We start from the raw sequence: 15,768 nt of genomic DNA, 5'->3' as shown, positions 1-15,768 counted from the left end.
ATGCAGGCGTGAATTGTCTTTCATAGTAGCTTTGGCGCCATCTACCGGTTAGACACTTGTAAACAACTTACGTACAGTGCTTTACTGTCTTTGAAACCTTTATTTATTTTCCTGAAATGTTGAGAGTCACGAATATTCTCAAAAGCAACTATACCAGCTGCCATTACGTTAAAATTTTGGAAATATGTGACTCATTCCTTACTTGTACCTTGCTTTAAAGTTAATGATATATTTGTTTATACATTTGCGGATTAATATTGGAATTATAAACGCTCTTGAACCTATTCTTTGTCCGAGTATTGAGTACTGCAAAGTACCTACCAGCTTTTAAGATGCGCTCATCTGGATGTTGTGGGGCTAAAGGTTCGTTCAAGACTTCACAATGTTTTCAAATGGATGGATTGTTGTCAGTGTCGAGAAGCTGTACGCTTGCCTGCAAGCTGAGGTCTCGCGATATTTGAGAATTCACCAAAAAACGAGAATACTGTGGAGAACTCCTTTGAGGATTCACTTTTATCAATCTGGCTCTTGCCAAGTTAAAGCTGTTTTGTCCTGGCTGCAACTGGTTTTGCAAGCTGCTGAGCGAAATATATTTTCTCTAATTGCAGATATAATGTGTTTTCCAACTGATTTCAATTCGACTGTCAGCATGTTTGTATGCTTTTTTAAATTGGATAAGTCAGATACACAAATAACTTAAAAATGTGCCAGACATGAAAAATACATCTTTGCTTTTGTTGAGAATGGATGCACCTTAGTGCATCATCAAATAATTTCAACATTCCTTAAGACAATCATTTATTGAGGTAAGATTAACACAGCTGCAGAGCCACCTACCAACATGGCATTTACAGTCAACAACAACCAGTTTGACAACCACCATGACATGAGACAAAATGAATGACCTGCAGGCCTTAAACTCTTTCTGTTGATTAAAATGTGTCATTTATATTTCCAGATGTCATTCCCTAACGTTTATAACATGCTAATGCTTCAAGTGGTGTATCCAAGTAAACATTGAATTAAAAACCCAAATAAACTGCAGTTCCTAAACGTTTCTGAATCTTAAACACTACTGGAACAGCAGACAGTTTGGCTCATTTAGGATGTTTTTTTTTTTTTTTTTGCCGACTTGTCAAATTGTCCCCTTTCATGACAGGTACAAAAGCAAAACAAAGACCACACTTAATATGGCAGTAGGGAATTAATTGGTGAACCCAAGTTAAATATTAGGCTTTCAACTAAAAAATTTCAAGCATTGTTTAGCTGCTTAGCTTCAGTCACATTTTTAAAATTAAGAAATGTTTAGAAAATAGCATACATGTAATAAAAGTGAGCATGCACACTCCATTTTAACACACACACATTGGATTGAACAGGTCATTGACGAAATGTTTACAACAGCAAGTGATTCAGTAATACTATAAAAGGTTATTCTATATTATATTGGCATTGTAGCAGAATGCCACGCCCCCGCATAAAAAAAGTGTTATCGGGACAAAAAGAGGATTTCATTTTCTTACATTGTCATTACAGCAGCAACACCAATTAAGTCCTTCAGACTTTCAAAAATAATGACGACAAACACAGTTTTGTGGTTCAGTTTGACAACTGAGAAAAGTTAACCCCCCCTCCAAAAAAAGTGCATGAGATTTTTTTTTTTTTTTTTTTAAAAAGGCGCTTAACTTTAGAAGATGAAGGTTTTGGAATGCAAAGTGGATGTTTAAGACGTCTGGCACTGAACACCTCCGGTGCTGGCATAGTCATCTTCATCCATGTAGTAGTGCTGATGCCTGTGCCGCTTGCGGCTCTCAAGGTCACAGTCCTCAAGGTCGGCGTAGATGTAGAGGTCATCGTCCATACTCTCCGGCTGCTCTGCGTCCACCTTTACCGGAAGGTAGCGCTCGAGCTCCTTCAGTCTGTTCTTTGGAAGGAAGTTGGCTTTGGGGAACACCACCTAGAGGAAGGGAATTTGGGTTAAATGAAACGTCAAGCTTGTGAGACAATGTGTGACATGGGTTGCATGTATGCGTAAACGTGGCTCGCTTACAGAAAAGTGAATAATGAGTTTGCCCTTCTCAAATGGCCGGCGATACATTGGCATCCCTTCATTGCTGACACACTTGGTGTCCCCGGGTTTGATCAGTTCCCCTGTGGGTCAAAAGACAGTCTTGCATCTATTAACTGGTTTTAGTCGGGACCTTTTTGCAAGAAGTTGACACAGTGTGCTTGTGACCTGGATGGGACGTGATGAGGAGGGTTCGGTTGTCAAGTGTCTGCACAGGCTTCTGGAACCCACACAAAGCTTCTACCAGTTGCAACTCCATCGACATGGTCAAATTCTCTCCTCTCCTGGAAGCGCATTGCAAAATTGGCATCACCGTACCGCCCGGGGAGAATATCACTGTGCAAATGTGGTGTACTTATCCAGCCCATACAGAATGTGATCAACTCCTAGCCTACAAACCTACGCACAGTGTAAATAATTAACATTTAGAGGTGAAAATGTTACCTTGTGAAACGGGGATGTTCTTGCAGGTCCAGTACAATGATGATGTCACCTGGCTCAAGACCTGGCTCCTGGTCTCCCTCCCCGTGAAACATGATCTTCTGCCCGTCTTTCATCCCTGTACAATGTAAGGTTTAGCTTTATCTTTCATTGACGATTCTACATTATGGTTAGCTCTTACTTTGTTCTTACCCTTGTCAATGTGGACTTCCAGAATTTTCTTCTGTCGCAGCATCTTCCGACCACCGCACGCTTTGCAGCGGTCCTTCTGACTGATTCGCTGACCTTGGCCCTGACAGCTGTGACACACTGTGGACACCTGCTGGACCATACCCGGCACTAGTTGGTGTACTCGAACCTGCATGCCCGTACCATGGCACGACATGCACATCTGGGCTGCCCCTTTACGACTGCCACGACCTGTTGATGCAATATTTCAAAAGCTGTCAGAGTTCAATTTCTGGGCTATGGCAGTTCTTCACAATAACAAAGGCCTTGTTCACACAAAAAGTCCATTTTTAATCTTGTTTTCAAATGTTCTGGCCTTTTGTCCAAGATAAATGGAAGTCTGGCATTGAGACATTGGTGGAAAATGTCTTTGTCGTAAAATATGTATAACATGCATTAGATTGTTTTTGCTGTGCTTTTCTATAAAGCTCTTTCATTAGGCTTCTGATTAGTCCAAAATATCTTAATGTTGGTGGTATACCCAACTTTCAATATGGCTTTTAAAATATATAAATATATATTTTTAAATAAGGGCTCTTTTTCAGACATTCTCTGTAATTATTTTTAAATCAGGTCTCTTTTTCAGACAATCTCTGTAATTACATCAAAAAGTAAAGAATCGACTGGAATGTTTCCTTGGAAATTATCACCAAGATTAAAAAAAAAAAAATGATGTCACAAGGCTTTGTTAGGTCAGCTGAGTAGAGGATAAAGGAACTAATCTTGCCTATCCAAGAAATACAGTCAGAAAAGAACAATCGAAGTTTGTTAAAATCAATACAACTACAATGAAGAAGCTCGGAGACACCGCTGGTATGTGATGCTATGTCAATGTGTGTGTGGGTGGATGAGTTTTTGTGAGGCTCCATAAAGCCATTTGGGCAAGAAATTATGTAAAGCGTTTAAAAAAAAAAAAAAGCACAGCATTTATTATAGTTTTGAATCTTTAGACATACCTTCACATCTCTCACATAGAGTATTTTTCTGGACAGAAAGTTTTCTTGTGGCTCCATTATAAAGATCTTCCAGTGTTACTGAAATCTGGTGCACTATGTTCTTCCCTGCCATGGGAGGAAAAAAATAGCAATTTATTTATGCAATACTGTTCAGAGTGTTTCACAACTTTGTCACTTTATAACAGCTCATATCAAGATGTTTTGTGTTCAACACAGATTTCAGATAAAATTTTCAAAGCAGCCACCAGACAGATGTACCATACATGCAAGGAGTTTTGTGTTCCCGAAAAAGAACTGGAGGCCTACCACCTCCAACTAAAACTATTTAACAATTTTGAAACTCAAATTTGCTCTTTATTAATTAATGATAATTTCTCAGCTTTTCTGTTTTCATACTTTGCTACAGAAAATTAAGATCAATAGCATTCCGGAAATGGAAGTTGGGTTTTCATAGCTTTTAAAGGTCATTGAGCTATTACAAAGCTATGTCAAAGTCAAGGCCCGCGGGTTTGGTCTGGATTTTTTTTTCATTTGGTGCGGTTCCTATTCAGACTGTACATTTTTATTCGCACCTGAAGCAAACCGAGACCACTTGAAAAAGTTGGTCTTGGTCCGTTTCTTTAATTGGCACCAGGATTCATTTGCGTGTATTCACACAATCACAAAAGGTCCGGACCAGCGTTACAATCGAACCCTGGTCTGTTTAGTGCCAAGATAAAGTCCAAGACTGAATAATTATCCTTAAAAGTCACCAATTAGAGGCCAGAAGATGAGCTCCTCTTATTATTTTTTCTTATTTTAAAACAGTGATCTGTGGGATTATAGAGCAGCACAGTAATGCATTTTCACTTCATAATGCATGCACTCTCATTCTATTTATCTTGATATTAAGAAACATTTTGTCTTTAAAAACAGTTGAATTTGAAAATGTTTTCCCTTGAGGTTACTAACAGAGCCATAACAAAATATTGCTTTATTATTTTATTGTACTGAACATACGGGTTTTCTTTGAAGGAAGTTCGTTTTTATCCATTTGCCTGTTGAAAAATGATTTCACTTGAAATGACTGACAGATCCATAAGAAAATATTGCCTTATTCATTGAATTATTAAATAATAGTATTAGGTCTTGGTTCAATAGGCTATGTTCATTCCAATATGTTTTAATAAACATTTCAACAATCCGACCGTCGTCTAGTAGCAAATTTTTTGGCCCTTGGTGAATTTGACCCCTGCTATAGGGGAACGCAAAGTGAAACAGACTTGTCTAACAACCTGTAGTTTGTCAATAAAAGAAATACCAATACAGCTTATGAAAAAAATCAAGTGACGTACCTTTTCTCTCTCTGTGCATCCGCCTCACGCCTCCGAAAAACAAGTCAAATATGTCCATCGGGGATGCGAAGCTTCCTCCTCCACCGCCACCGCCTCCTTCTTTGATGGCCTCTTCTCCTCCCCGGTCATAAATTTCTCTTTTCTTGGCATCTGACAACACCTCATATGCCTGTGAGATTTGCTTGAACTACAAAGAATCCAAAAACTCTCATTAGAACGCGACGGATACAAATTGTCACAATTTGGACACTTTTTATTACCCTCTCTCCTTCTGTGGGATTTTTGTCAGGATGATACTTCAAAGCAAGTTTGCGATAAGCCCTTTTCAGTTCATCGGGAGTTGCATGGGGTTTCACCCCCAACGTATCATAGAAACCCGTTTCCTTCACCATGTTTTCCTTGAGAAGATAACCTTTGAAAAGGGAGATCATGAAAACACAATATTTAAGGACCTAACGTAACCCACTTCTTCACCATGTTTTCCTTGAGATGATAGCCTTTGAAAAGGGAAATCATGAAAACTCATTTACTCTTTCAATACGCATATATGGGTACATTCTACAAAATACAACACTGGACTTTTATGTCTGTGTAATTTGCAAGTGAATCAATAGATTATATTTTAGGGGCATGGAAACACGTGATGCCACCTAGTTCTTCAAGGGAGTGGCCGAATCAGAAATATTTGACATTTATACACAACAACTTAGCAATTCTAACCAAACGCAAAAGCAATTCTAACCAAACGCAAAGTTTGATGATTTTGTCGGACCACGTGGTGACTGTCACGGGTTGTTTTGTCTATGATTACATTACAAAACCCAAATGACACAACAAGCTCAACGAAAAGCCATTTGCCCTCTTTCATCATTGTCACGTGTAAAATCATGCTGACTTTAAGACATTGAAAGAGACATACACAGACTAAAATGTGAACAAATACTTTGAAATGGGTATGAAATAGAAGTAACTTGTGATTGCAAAGCATTGCCAATGTGTTAAAAAGGTTTCGTTTCTCCGGCCCTGCTTTCGAGAGCCTTGTTGCTTGTTGCTAACGCTAGCTAATGCTAGTTTAAGATGCGATGGTAACATTTTTTATATTGACCCATTTAACGGAATTCATACACTAATATTCATTCGCGTACTCGCAACAACTCGTTCAAACCTTGTTGGAAGCAACACGTTGACGCCGCCGAAAAGTCAAGCGAAGACTTGAAATTCCAGAATTTTCTCTCTCACGGAGCAAGCGGCACCGCGGCGACGTCATCACAAGGCGCCGATAGCAGTCAACAAAGCAACCGTGGGCGGGTTGTTAATCTAACTCTTATATTTTCAGTCTACATAAAATGCAAAAATGTCAATTTGCTGGCTTGTTAGTCAAGAGGAAACGCATAAACCTATTTGCTTGCCTCACCTTCAGCCAGTTGTCCTGGGTCGTGGGCCAGAAACTACTATTAAAGACAAAAAATGCTCCAGAGAACAAGGTAAACTCTACTACGCCAGATAGATTAGACTTCATCTAATTTCAGTTTGTTACTAATGATTTAATCTCAAGGTCTTGTTTTGTATTCTTAAATGTTACAACTCTGTTTTGCATACTTTTAATGTGGCTTTATCTGCATGACTCAGATTATACTCAGTATAATACTACTGATTTCATCTAGGTTATTTTCTCAGGTTCTTTTTAAATGCAATGATTCATAAATTGATTGATTTACAACTTTACCCAAACAATCCTTTTCAAACCAGTTGAGTTGAAAGCTGACTGCAACAAAGGTTTTGTCCACGTTAAACAGGTAAGAGAAAATACTAAATTGAATACCTGCAATAAAGATGTTTTTAATTATTTAATTTCAAAGATGATTACTGATTTGCTTTCTCATTTTGATCCTATAGCTGGGTGCAAACCACACCTCCATCGACTCTGTGGTGGTTGGTCAAGGGAAGGAGGTCAAAATGAAGCCTGGCCAGTTACTCCACATTGTGAATGAGCTGTACCCATACACAATACAATTCAAGAAAGATCCTGGTAGTTGTAAGAGACCACTCAAAGTGTCTTCCATGGATCAAGAAGGCTGTCCAGAGGCTCCCAGTAGAAAAGCAGCCAAAAAATCTGAACAACTGCTTGGGTCTGGCCGAGCAGAATACTCAAGCAAAATCAATGTAAGACATTTACAACTGAAAATGTTGTGCTGATATATTAACTTTTTTTCGGGACTTTTTAACAATAATTTTGATTCAATTGCATAATGCTACCATTTTTGACATATCCCAATGACCTCATGACAATCAGTTACTTACAATAAATTAAATATGGTAATTGATTAGTTACCATGTTTTCTCATGGAGTGGCCAGTTTTGGACATACATTAGGATAAGTGTTTGTTCTTTCAGGGAGGGTCTTTATTAGGGTTTTACAGAATTACGTAACACATTTTCATTGCACTTGTGCCTCCATTACTTTAGTGAGATGGATTCTTGTCTCGACATCAGATCTTAAATATTATTCCCTAATTCTTTCTTGTTCACTCTAGAAAATATTTTATATATTCTATGCTGCATACGGCAGAACTTTCTTTTTAAACTCCTTGTAAACTTCAGCTTTACAAATGCGATGTGCTGTGTTGTGGTAGATAAACACCCATTGGAGGTTTGGCCTTTATTTATTCCAGTGGACAAAGCACCATGTAATTCATTGGGGAGCAACATCAAGGGGATTTAGTAAGATGCAGCCAAAATCATAAGTAAAAAGTAATCTGTTACAGGAAAGCGTGGGACATTGGAGCCAAGGGCTGACGGCTTCAATGCAAGACCCCAAAATGCAGGTTCTTATAAAGACAGGCTCATGAATAAATCACAGCTATGGTTATATGGTTATCATACATATTTATTTCTTGTAGGTGTACAAGGATGATCAAGTAGTTGTAATCAAAGACAAATACCCCAAGGCACGTTACCATTGGCTGGTTCTTCCATGGCTATCCATTCCCAGCCTGAAGGCGCTGTGCAATGAACACTCCAACCTGGTTAAGCACATGCAGAAAGTAGCCGAGCAAATGATTCAACAGTGCCCACACGCCAGTTCCTTGGACTTTCGCAGTGGCTACCATGCCATCCCAAGTATGAGGTAACTGGATCTTTAAGTGATGGTTGTTGAGTAAGGGCTCGCTGCACAATGATCAATGTGGCCCAACCCAACTGAACGGTTTGTTTTCATAAGTGGCTGATTTGTCGGCAACTAGTTTTACTACCATTCAAAATTTGAATCGCAGTTGCAGTGTGATGATGTTGCAAATTACAAGCTTTCTTTCACACATGCTGAAAATAAATTTTAGGATTTTACCTGTGCAAGGCACAGCCATTTCTGTTGCTGAACCATGAAAATACCAATTTAGATTTTGGTATACCTTGTTATGATATTTTTTTCACACACATACATTTGTGTCAAATGTTGTCTTTTTCCTCCTGCAGTCATGTGCACCTCCACGTGATCAGCCAAGACTTTGATTCTCCTTGCTTAAAGAACAAAAAGCACTGGAACTCGTTCACAACAGCCTACTTTATTGAATCTCAAGGTGAAATCAATATATTGGTCATGGCAGGGTTGCAACTAACGATTATTTTTAAAAATCAATCTGTCAATTGTTTTGTTTATTATTGGATAAAATGGATATAAAAACATGTTTCAATGTATCCTTCAAAAACAGGGCATTATTTCCAATTGACAGTGCAGAAAATGTAACTAATTGATTAATTATGACTCAGTTTGGTTCAAAACATGTCAGAAAATAGGGGCACGTCTTATTTTGAAAAAATACAAATCAGTCTCCATTCATGGAAGGCTACAGGAACCAAAGTTACTGTTTCGGACATCCCAAGCATTAGGACAATTATAAATGAAAAAAAATGGTCTAAATTTGATCACTTTGTGCTCTTTGTTGTGATTTCCCTGCAGATGTCATCCATATGCTTGAAACGGATGGAAAGGTAACAGTTAAAGAAGGCACCGGCGAATTGTTAAAACTACCTCTACGTTGCCACATGTGTCGCAAAGAACTTGCCACTATACCAGCTCTGAAACAGCATCTCAGGTCTCATTTCCCTGCAGACAGTCCGTGATGATACCTCAAATGTTCATACCTTCGTTGTGGGACATCTGTAATTGGCTCGCGACCAGTCCAGGGTGTAACCCTGCCTTTTACCCAAAGTTAACTGAGATGATAGATACCATCTCACCTGTGTCTCGTGAGGATGAGTGATATGGACAATAGGTAGATGCAATATGAGATGCTCTTCTCGTGGATTTAAGCATCATGACACAATGGTCTACCTACCTTGCTTCTTTTCCCGCTTATTAAATGGCTTTTCAATTGCTTAGTAAAACATTCAATGTAGATTAAAGGAAATACTTTTGTCATTGTTACTGTTTGTATTTGTCTTTTGGAGATAATGGTGATTGTTATAACATTACTCAATAAATACTGAATAATGTTAACGTCAACACTTAGTAGTTCCAAATTTGGATGTGCTCCTATAAGTAACCTACTGAGCAACATCATAAAAATATTAGATAATGCTTTAAAGTAATGCTTTTTGTATTCATAGTTTTAGAACAAAAAAAAGGTGTGAAATTACAGTTGTGAATTTCTTTTAGTAACTGCAACACAATTGATTTTAGTAGTGACAGAAGCTGAGTAAAATGCATTAGATTAGAGTAGGGGACTGGAGTTGGTGACCCCTGGATTAGAGTATATTTAATGTCTCCAAATACAAGAATGCTGCCACTGTATGTTATCCTGTCCTGAGTTATGATGTAATAGCTGTAAAAAAAAAAATAGATGTTGGAAAATTGACAAGTAATCAAAAGTTTAAGTGGCCCGTACGGGGATCGAACCCGCGACCTTGGCGTTATTAGCACCACGCTCTAACCAACTGAGCTAACCGGCCGATGGGGCTTGCTAGCGTAATCTTGGTTTCTATACGGTTATTATCGTTGACCGAGTAAAAGTAATCCAGTCTACGCAAAAGAGTACGTGGCCCGTACGGGGATCGAACCCGCGACCTTGGCGTTATTAGCACCACGCTCTAACCAACTGAGCTAACCGGCCATAGTGTCACTAATGCGTAGTATAAGTTTCTATACGTTTTGACTGATGACGCGAAGGAATAATCCAAAAGAACGCGATTTTGTGTTAGCACCACGCTCGAACCGAATAAATTGGCCGGCCACCACGGTTCGGGCCGCAATTTTTGTTACGTCTATTTTTTACATATGTTGTATGCCGGTGAACGGTTAGGGTTAGGGTGAGGGTTACCGCTATGCAGTATTTAGGTTGGAGGCATAGTTTACTAGTAAATTGCTGCACGTTGTTGTAAGTATGACACAGGTAAATAAAAATTAAAGATTTATTTTTATAAGACATACACAAAATGCAGTAAACTGTAGAGACACTCTGCCACCAGGTGAAGAGAGGAGCAAACAATAATTTCAGTAAACACACATTCAGGAGTAGAAAAAATAGCTTATGTTCCACATGTCACCACCAAACAGCATCTTCAACAGTCTTGCAGTTGATTTGGGAGACTTGTTTTATGTGAGGTCATCTTCTCCGCAGCTGTAACTCCACGTTGTCTTCATCTGGCACCAAGAGATTGTCCACTGAGTAGTGAGCATCATCGCCAATGTCCTGGAAGAAATACTCCTCACTCTCACAGCTCTCGTCCCCATCATTACAGTCTGTGGCTTTGCTTTGGTGGACCTCATTGCTTTCATGACTGTCGTCTTTGGCCTTACTCGTTTCACTGCTGTCACTGTCCTTGCTTGTTTCACTGCTTTCCTGACTACTGGTGGCACTGGATTCACTACTTTCATGACTTTTGCTCTCTGTGGATTCGCTGCTTTTATGCCCAGTGATGTCGCTGGCCTTTGAGGTTCCACTGGATTCACTGCTTTCATGACTGGTAGTATCACTGGACTCACTGCTTTCATGACTAGTGGATTCCTTGTCCTTAGTGGTGCTTTCCAGACTGGTGGTCTCACTAGATTCACTGCTTTCATGCCCGGTGATGTCCCTGGCCTTACTGTTCTTACGAATGATGATTTCACTGGTCCTGCTGCTTTCATGACTGCTAGTGTCACTGGATTCACTGCTGTCATTTTGTATATCACTGGTAATGCTGGTCTGAGTGGTTTCTTCACTGGTGCTCTCACTGCTGTCATTCACACTTACCAGCGAGGCCTTGACATCATAGTTGACCTTACTGATTTTCACTGCATCATGGGTTTCACTACTAGGGATATTACTGGCCTTGTTACCCTTATCTGCCTCCTTGCTTTCATTACTTGTACTGTCATCACTGCTTTCACTACTGGTCTCATCACTGCTCTTGCTCATCTGACCAGCTTCACCACCATTGAGTCCATTTTTGTAAATAACTTCACGAACCAAAGGGGCTTTGAAAGCGTAACTTTTGTCATCGGTTAGACTTGACCCATTGCTGGTGCTTTCATTAGACTCGCTGCTGTCACTGGCCTTACCAGTTTCCCTGATGTCACTAGCAACACTTTGATTGCTCTCAGTACTGGTGCTATTACTGGTCATGCTGGTCTCTTCACTGCTGCTTTCACTGCTGCTGTCACTGCTGTCGGGGCTACTAATGGACTCAGTGCTTTCATCACTAGCACTCTCGCTGCTGTCTGTCTCAGTGCTTTCTTGACTTGTTTCATTGCTTTCACTACTTGTGACGTTTCTGGCCTCACTGGTCTCGCTGCTCTCACTGCTGGTTCCATCATGCCCCTTGTCGGTCTGACCAAGTTCCTCAATGATACCCCCGCGTTTGTAAATAACTTCACTTACCAATGGGCTCTTGATGGTATAACTTTTGTCACTGGTCTGACTTGATCCATTGCTGGTGCTCTCATTGGACTCGCTGCTATCACTGATGTCGCTAGTCACATTTTTGTTGTTGTCATCCCTGGTCTGAATGGTTTCTTGACTGGTGCTCTCACTACTGTCAATCACATCACTTCCCAATGAGGTCTTGATGGCATAGCTTACTTCACTGACCTTAACTGTCTGATGGCTTTCACTACTGGGGTTGGGGCTATCCATGGCGGATTCGTTGCTTTCATCGCTGGCACTCTCGCTGCTGTTGCTTTCACTGCTTTCACTACTAGTGCTGTTGCTGGTTTCACTGCTCTCGCTGCTTGTTCCGTTATTACCCGTTAAGGTCTGACCAGGTTCCTCATCGATGCTCTCACTGCTGTAAATAACTTTCAGTGGGCTCTTGATTGTATAACTTTTGTTGTCAGGTTGATTTGGTCCATCATTGTCACTTTTGGTGGTTTCATTAGACTGGTTGCTGTCACTACTGGTGGCCTCACTGCTCTCGGTGCTATCTTTTTTTGAGTCGTCGACGCTCTGATTGGCCTCATTGCTGGTGCTGTCACTGCTGTCAGTCTCGTCACTGGCTTCATTGCTTTCGCTACTGCTGCTCTCATCACTGTCAATGGTGTCAGGCGCGTCGCCAGCAATGCTGACTGTGTCCCCGTCCTCGCTGGTGGTGTCGCTGATGTCAGCTGCTTGCTGCGCTGACTGACTTACGACTTGGTTGTCAGAACTCACAGAAGCTGGATTCAAGCTCTGAGAAAAAAAATAAGCAAAAAAAATAAGCCTTTAGCTATTTTTTTTTACCAATAGCTTTGGGCTTGATTTCAGTATGCCACCATGTGGCTTGCATGCACACTCGCAGAGTCAGCTGCATCCATTCATTTTCCATGCCCCATGTCATTAAAGTTTTGCGTAGTCTGTAGGCTTAAAAAGTCCCCAATGCAAAAAAAAATGTGAGGGTAATTTTTCAAAACTCCGAATAAACCAAAAGCTCAAGTGAAAAGAATACATCTCAAAATTATGCCTATACTACATCAAGTCATATATGTAGAGTAAATTACCTGTTGGTACTGTTGCAGAAAATACTGATAGGATCGTGGATCATAGGAACCTTCACTCTGAGCCTGAGAGAAATGAACAGAGAGGCATTCAATAATACTCTTTACCATCTCCATTATTGGGCATGTTCTTTTGATAAAAAGGCTAGAGGAACATCTCAAAATTGTGCCTTCAATGCAAAAAAATCAGTTATATTCAGTACATTACCTGCTGGTAGTATTGGGATAAGTACTGCTGATAAGACTGTTGATCATATGAGCCTCCAGCTTGAGACTGAAAGAAATTAACAGGGACATTTAATGATATTCTTCGACAATTTAAAAGTTTATCACTGTCAACTATGGGCAAAAACACTCACCTGTTGTTGCTGATTTTCTTCAGAGCTCTAAAACCCACAAAAAATAGAATATCTCAATATGATGCCTTTAGCAACAAAATATCATAATTTAGTCACTTGTCGAGTAAAATACCTGCTGGTAGTTCTGGTAGGGGGAAGGTTGATGGGATTGTGGATCATCCAGAGACTGGGAGAAATGAACACAGAAAACAGGAGACCTTTAATGATATTTTTGAACACCAACATAGTAACTACTGTGTTCGTTATACAATGCATTTTTTTTGGTTTTGTTATTCAGATCTCCAAAACACCCCCAATAAGAGGAAACAAATCTCAAAGATTTGCAAATGACATAAAATCATATTTAAGTGAGATGAATTACCTGCTGGGGGTAGCTGGAATGTTGAATGGATTGTGGAACATGTGAACCACCAGTTTGAGACTAAAAGGAATAAACAGGGAGGGACATTTAATGTTACTTTTCAACATCAACATCATTACGCTGGTGCATTCTTTGAATATTTGTTGCTGTAAGCTGCAGACGAAGGATTCGAAGTGCAGACAATATAATAACTGCACCATTAGTTTAATGATGTGCTGGGTTTCTAGTGTTGAATGAATTTAAAGAAAAGACAAGAAAAAAAAACACTCACTGATTCACTTGATTCACTTGACTCTGTGGCGCCATTAAATGAAATCTGTCCAAAAGAAAATGACATTTGTTTTCACTGTATGTGATTTTTTAAAAAGCTGTATAGCATCACATAGAAATAACATTTTATGATAGCCAAAAAGCCAAAAATGGTAAAACTGTAAGTAATCATTGTACTTGTATGTACTCACTGGTTTGGCAAATATAGCCCCGATAAGGCAAATTACTAGTCCGACGACCTTCATTCTGTAAAACACATGTATTTCACGTTACTATAAAGCTAGATCATACTCACACAGAGAGACAAAATAGTTCAGATGTGAGCATAATCATCATTTTTAGAATCATTGTTAGAGATAACTCAAGTTAAAAGCAGATGTTTGCATGCACATTTCAAATACCTAAAGAGACATTACATATTCTGTGTAAAGAAAAAGGCAAACACATTTATTTAACTTACTGAAAAGACGCAACGTAAATATATTCAATATTACCTGAGTAGAAGTGATCAAAGCTTAATGGAGAATCTTTTCTCAGTCAGACGCCAGATGAAAAGCTGTCAGAGCTTCAGCTTATATGTGACAGCGAGCAGGAGAAGCGTGAGTGGCAAGCTCGTAGTTGGGACATGCTGCAGGAAACCCCGAGCTACTCTATATATGCAAACCAAATTATGCTTTTGTTACATCACTTCCTTCCGGATTTCTCCTCTATGGACACGCCAAGATGTATTTGTGTCAGCAATCAAGCTCAAAACACATTTTGGCGGGACAGTGCTGATTACACACACAAACCACAAACAGAAACCACAAACGCACACACACTCACATGCACGCACGTAAATTTTCCTTGAAAAAAAAAAAGTTCTACAACTTCAAACCAAGTGTCATAAAGTATGAAGGGACTTTACAAGTCCAGATGTGTAAACCAAAAAATTGTTCCGCAGACAGACATACAGACACTTTAGATACTGTAGAACAGGGGCGTCAAACTTATTTTTGTCGCGGGCTGCATTGTAGTCATAGTTTCCTTTGGAGGGCCACGATGACTGTCAACCCGAATAAATGCATGAACGCCTCATATTATATATAGTATAAGCTACAAAACAAAATCTTTCTCAAATCAGACTATTAAAAACTGTTCAAATATATTACAAAACATTATTTTTAAAAGTGAAGACAATTTGCAATTTTAGTAATGACACATGAATTTGAGTTGTTTTTGCGGGCCACATAAAATGATGTGACGGGCCGTATCTGGCCCCCGGGCCTTGAGTTTGACACGGTGCTGTAGAAGATGGATGGATAGATGGATGGATGGATGGATGGATGGATGGATGGATGGATGGATGGATGGATGGATGGATGGATGGATGGATGGATGGATGGATGGATGGATGGGTCGGATGGATGGATGGATGGATGGATGGATGGATGGATGGATGGATGGATGGATGGATGGATGGATGGATGGATGGATGGATGGATGGATGGACGGATGTATAGATGGACGGACGGATAGACGGATAGATGCAAACTGAATTTTAACTTACACAGCCCTTGTCATAATTACTATAAGGTTTGTGTTCGTCCCTTTGTGGTTAAAAAAAACAACCTCTCCCACTCAGAGCGGAAGAGTTCCATAGACGATGTAATACTTGTTTCCTGTTGACTTACATATTCACCACTTGAATCAAAACTGCTGTCTGTCCATGATAATCTGCCCCCAACATTCCAGCCTGCAGATCTCATCAGATTATTATAGTATAGTTAATTAACCATCATTATGACTTAATTTGCATAAGCA

The 15,768-nt window shown here is 39.7% G+C and overlaps 3 protein-coding genes and 2 non-coding genes across 6 annotated transcripts; 1 reads left to right on the top strand and 4 right to left on the bottom strand.

The window, feature by feature from the left end:
* Positions 1-781: 781 nt before the first annotated feature.
* Positions 782-6,327, bottom strand: dnaja1 (DnaJ heat shock protein family (Hsp40) member A1). Its single transcript, XM_049719464.1, has 9 exons — positions 6,193-6,327; positions 5,288-5,439; positions 5,028-5,214; positions 3,694-3,798; positions 2,702-2,929; positions 2,513-2,627; positions 2,237-2,352; positions 2,051-2,151; positions 782-1,957 (listed from the first exon to the last, which is right to left on the bottom strand). Exons 2-9 carry the CDS (start codon positions 5,417-5,419, stop codon positions 1,724-1,726), a joined length of 1,218 nt encoding a protein of 405 aa, XP_049575421.1. The 5' UTR covers positions 5,420-5,439; positions 6,193-6,327; the 3' UTR covers positions 782-1,723.
* Positions 6,328-6,361: 34 nt separating this feature from the next.
* On the top strand, positions 6,362-9,528 carry aptx (aprataxin). Of its 2 annotated transcripts, XM_049719465.1 has the most exons (7): positions 6,362-6,511; positions 6,777-6,823; positions 6,924-7,190; positions 7,793-7,852; positions 7,928-8,154; positions 8,499-8,602; positions 8,983-9,528. In XM_049719465.1, exons 1-7 carry the CDS (start codon positions 6,382-6,384, stop codon positions 9,144-9,146), a joined length of 999 nt encoding a protein of 332 aa, XP_049575422.1. In that variant the 5' UTR covers positions 6,362-6,381; the 3' UTR covers positions 9,147-9,528. The 2 variants fall into 2 exon arrangements, with proteins under 2 accessions (XP_049575422.1, XP_049575423.1); XM_049719466.1 differs by lacking the exon at positions 6,777-6,823 and having other exon boundaries at positions 6,374-6,511.
* Positions 9,529-9,900: 372 nt separating this feature from the next.
* Positions 9,901-9,974, bottom strand: trnai-aau (transfer RNA isoleucine (anticodon AAU)). Its single transcript has one exon. It is a non-coding gene; the product is annotated as a tRNA-Ile (tRNA).
* Positions 9,975-10,061: 87 nt separating this feature from the next.
* trnai-aau (transfer RNA isoleucine (anticodon AAU)) lies at positions 10,062-10,135 on the bottom strand. The gene has a single exon. It is a non-coding gene; the product is annotated as a tRNA-Ile (tRNA).
* A 284-nt stretch (positions 10,136-10,419) lies between these two features.
* LOC125968427 (dentin sialophosphoprotein) lies at positions 10,420-14,617 on the bottom strand. Its single transcript, XM_049719461.1, has 9 exons — positions 14,460-14,617; positions 14,157-14,211; positions 13,967-14,011; positions 13,696-13,755; positions 13,447-13,500; positions 13,335-13,361; positions 13,184-13,249; positions 12,979-13,041; positions 10,420-12,670 (listed from the first exon to the last, which is right to left on the bottom strand). Exons 2-9 carry the CDS (start codon positions 14,208-14,210, stop codon positions 10,628-10,630), a joined length of 2,412 nt encoding a protein of 803 aa, XP_049575418.1. The 5' UTR covers position 14,211; positions 14,460-14,617; the 3' UTR covers positions 10,420-10,627.
* Positions 14,618-15,768: the final 1,151 nt, after the last annotated feature.

Source organism: Syngnathus scovelli, chromosome 5 (genome assembly GCF_024217435.2).
Source record: "Syngnathus scovelli strain Florida chromosome 5, RoL_Ssco_1.2, whole genome shotgun sequence".
Classification (NCBI taxonomy): Eukaryota; Metazoa; Chordata; class Actinopteri; order Syngnathiformes; family Syngnathidae; genus Syngnathus; species Syngnathus scovelli.
The sequence above is the reverse complement of the archived record's forward strand: the minus strand, read 5'-3'. Positions and strand labels throughout refer to the sequence as shown.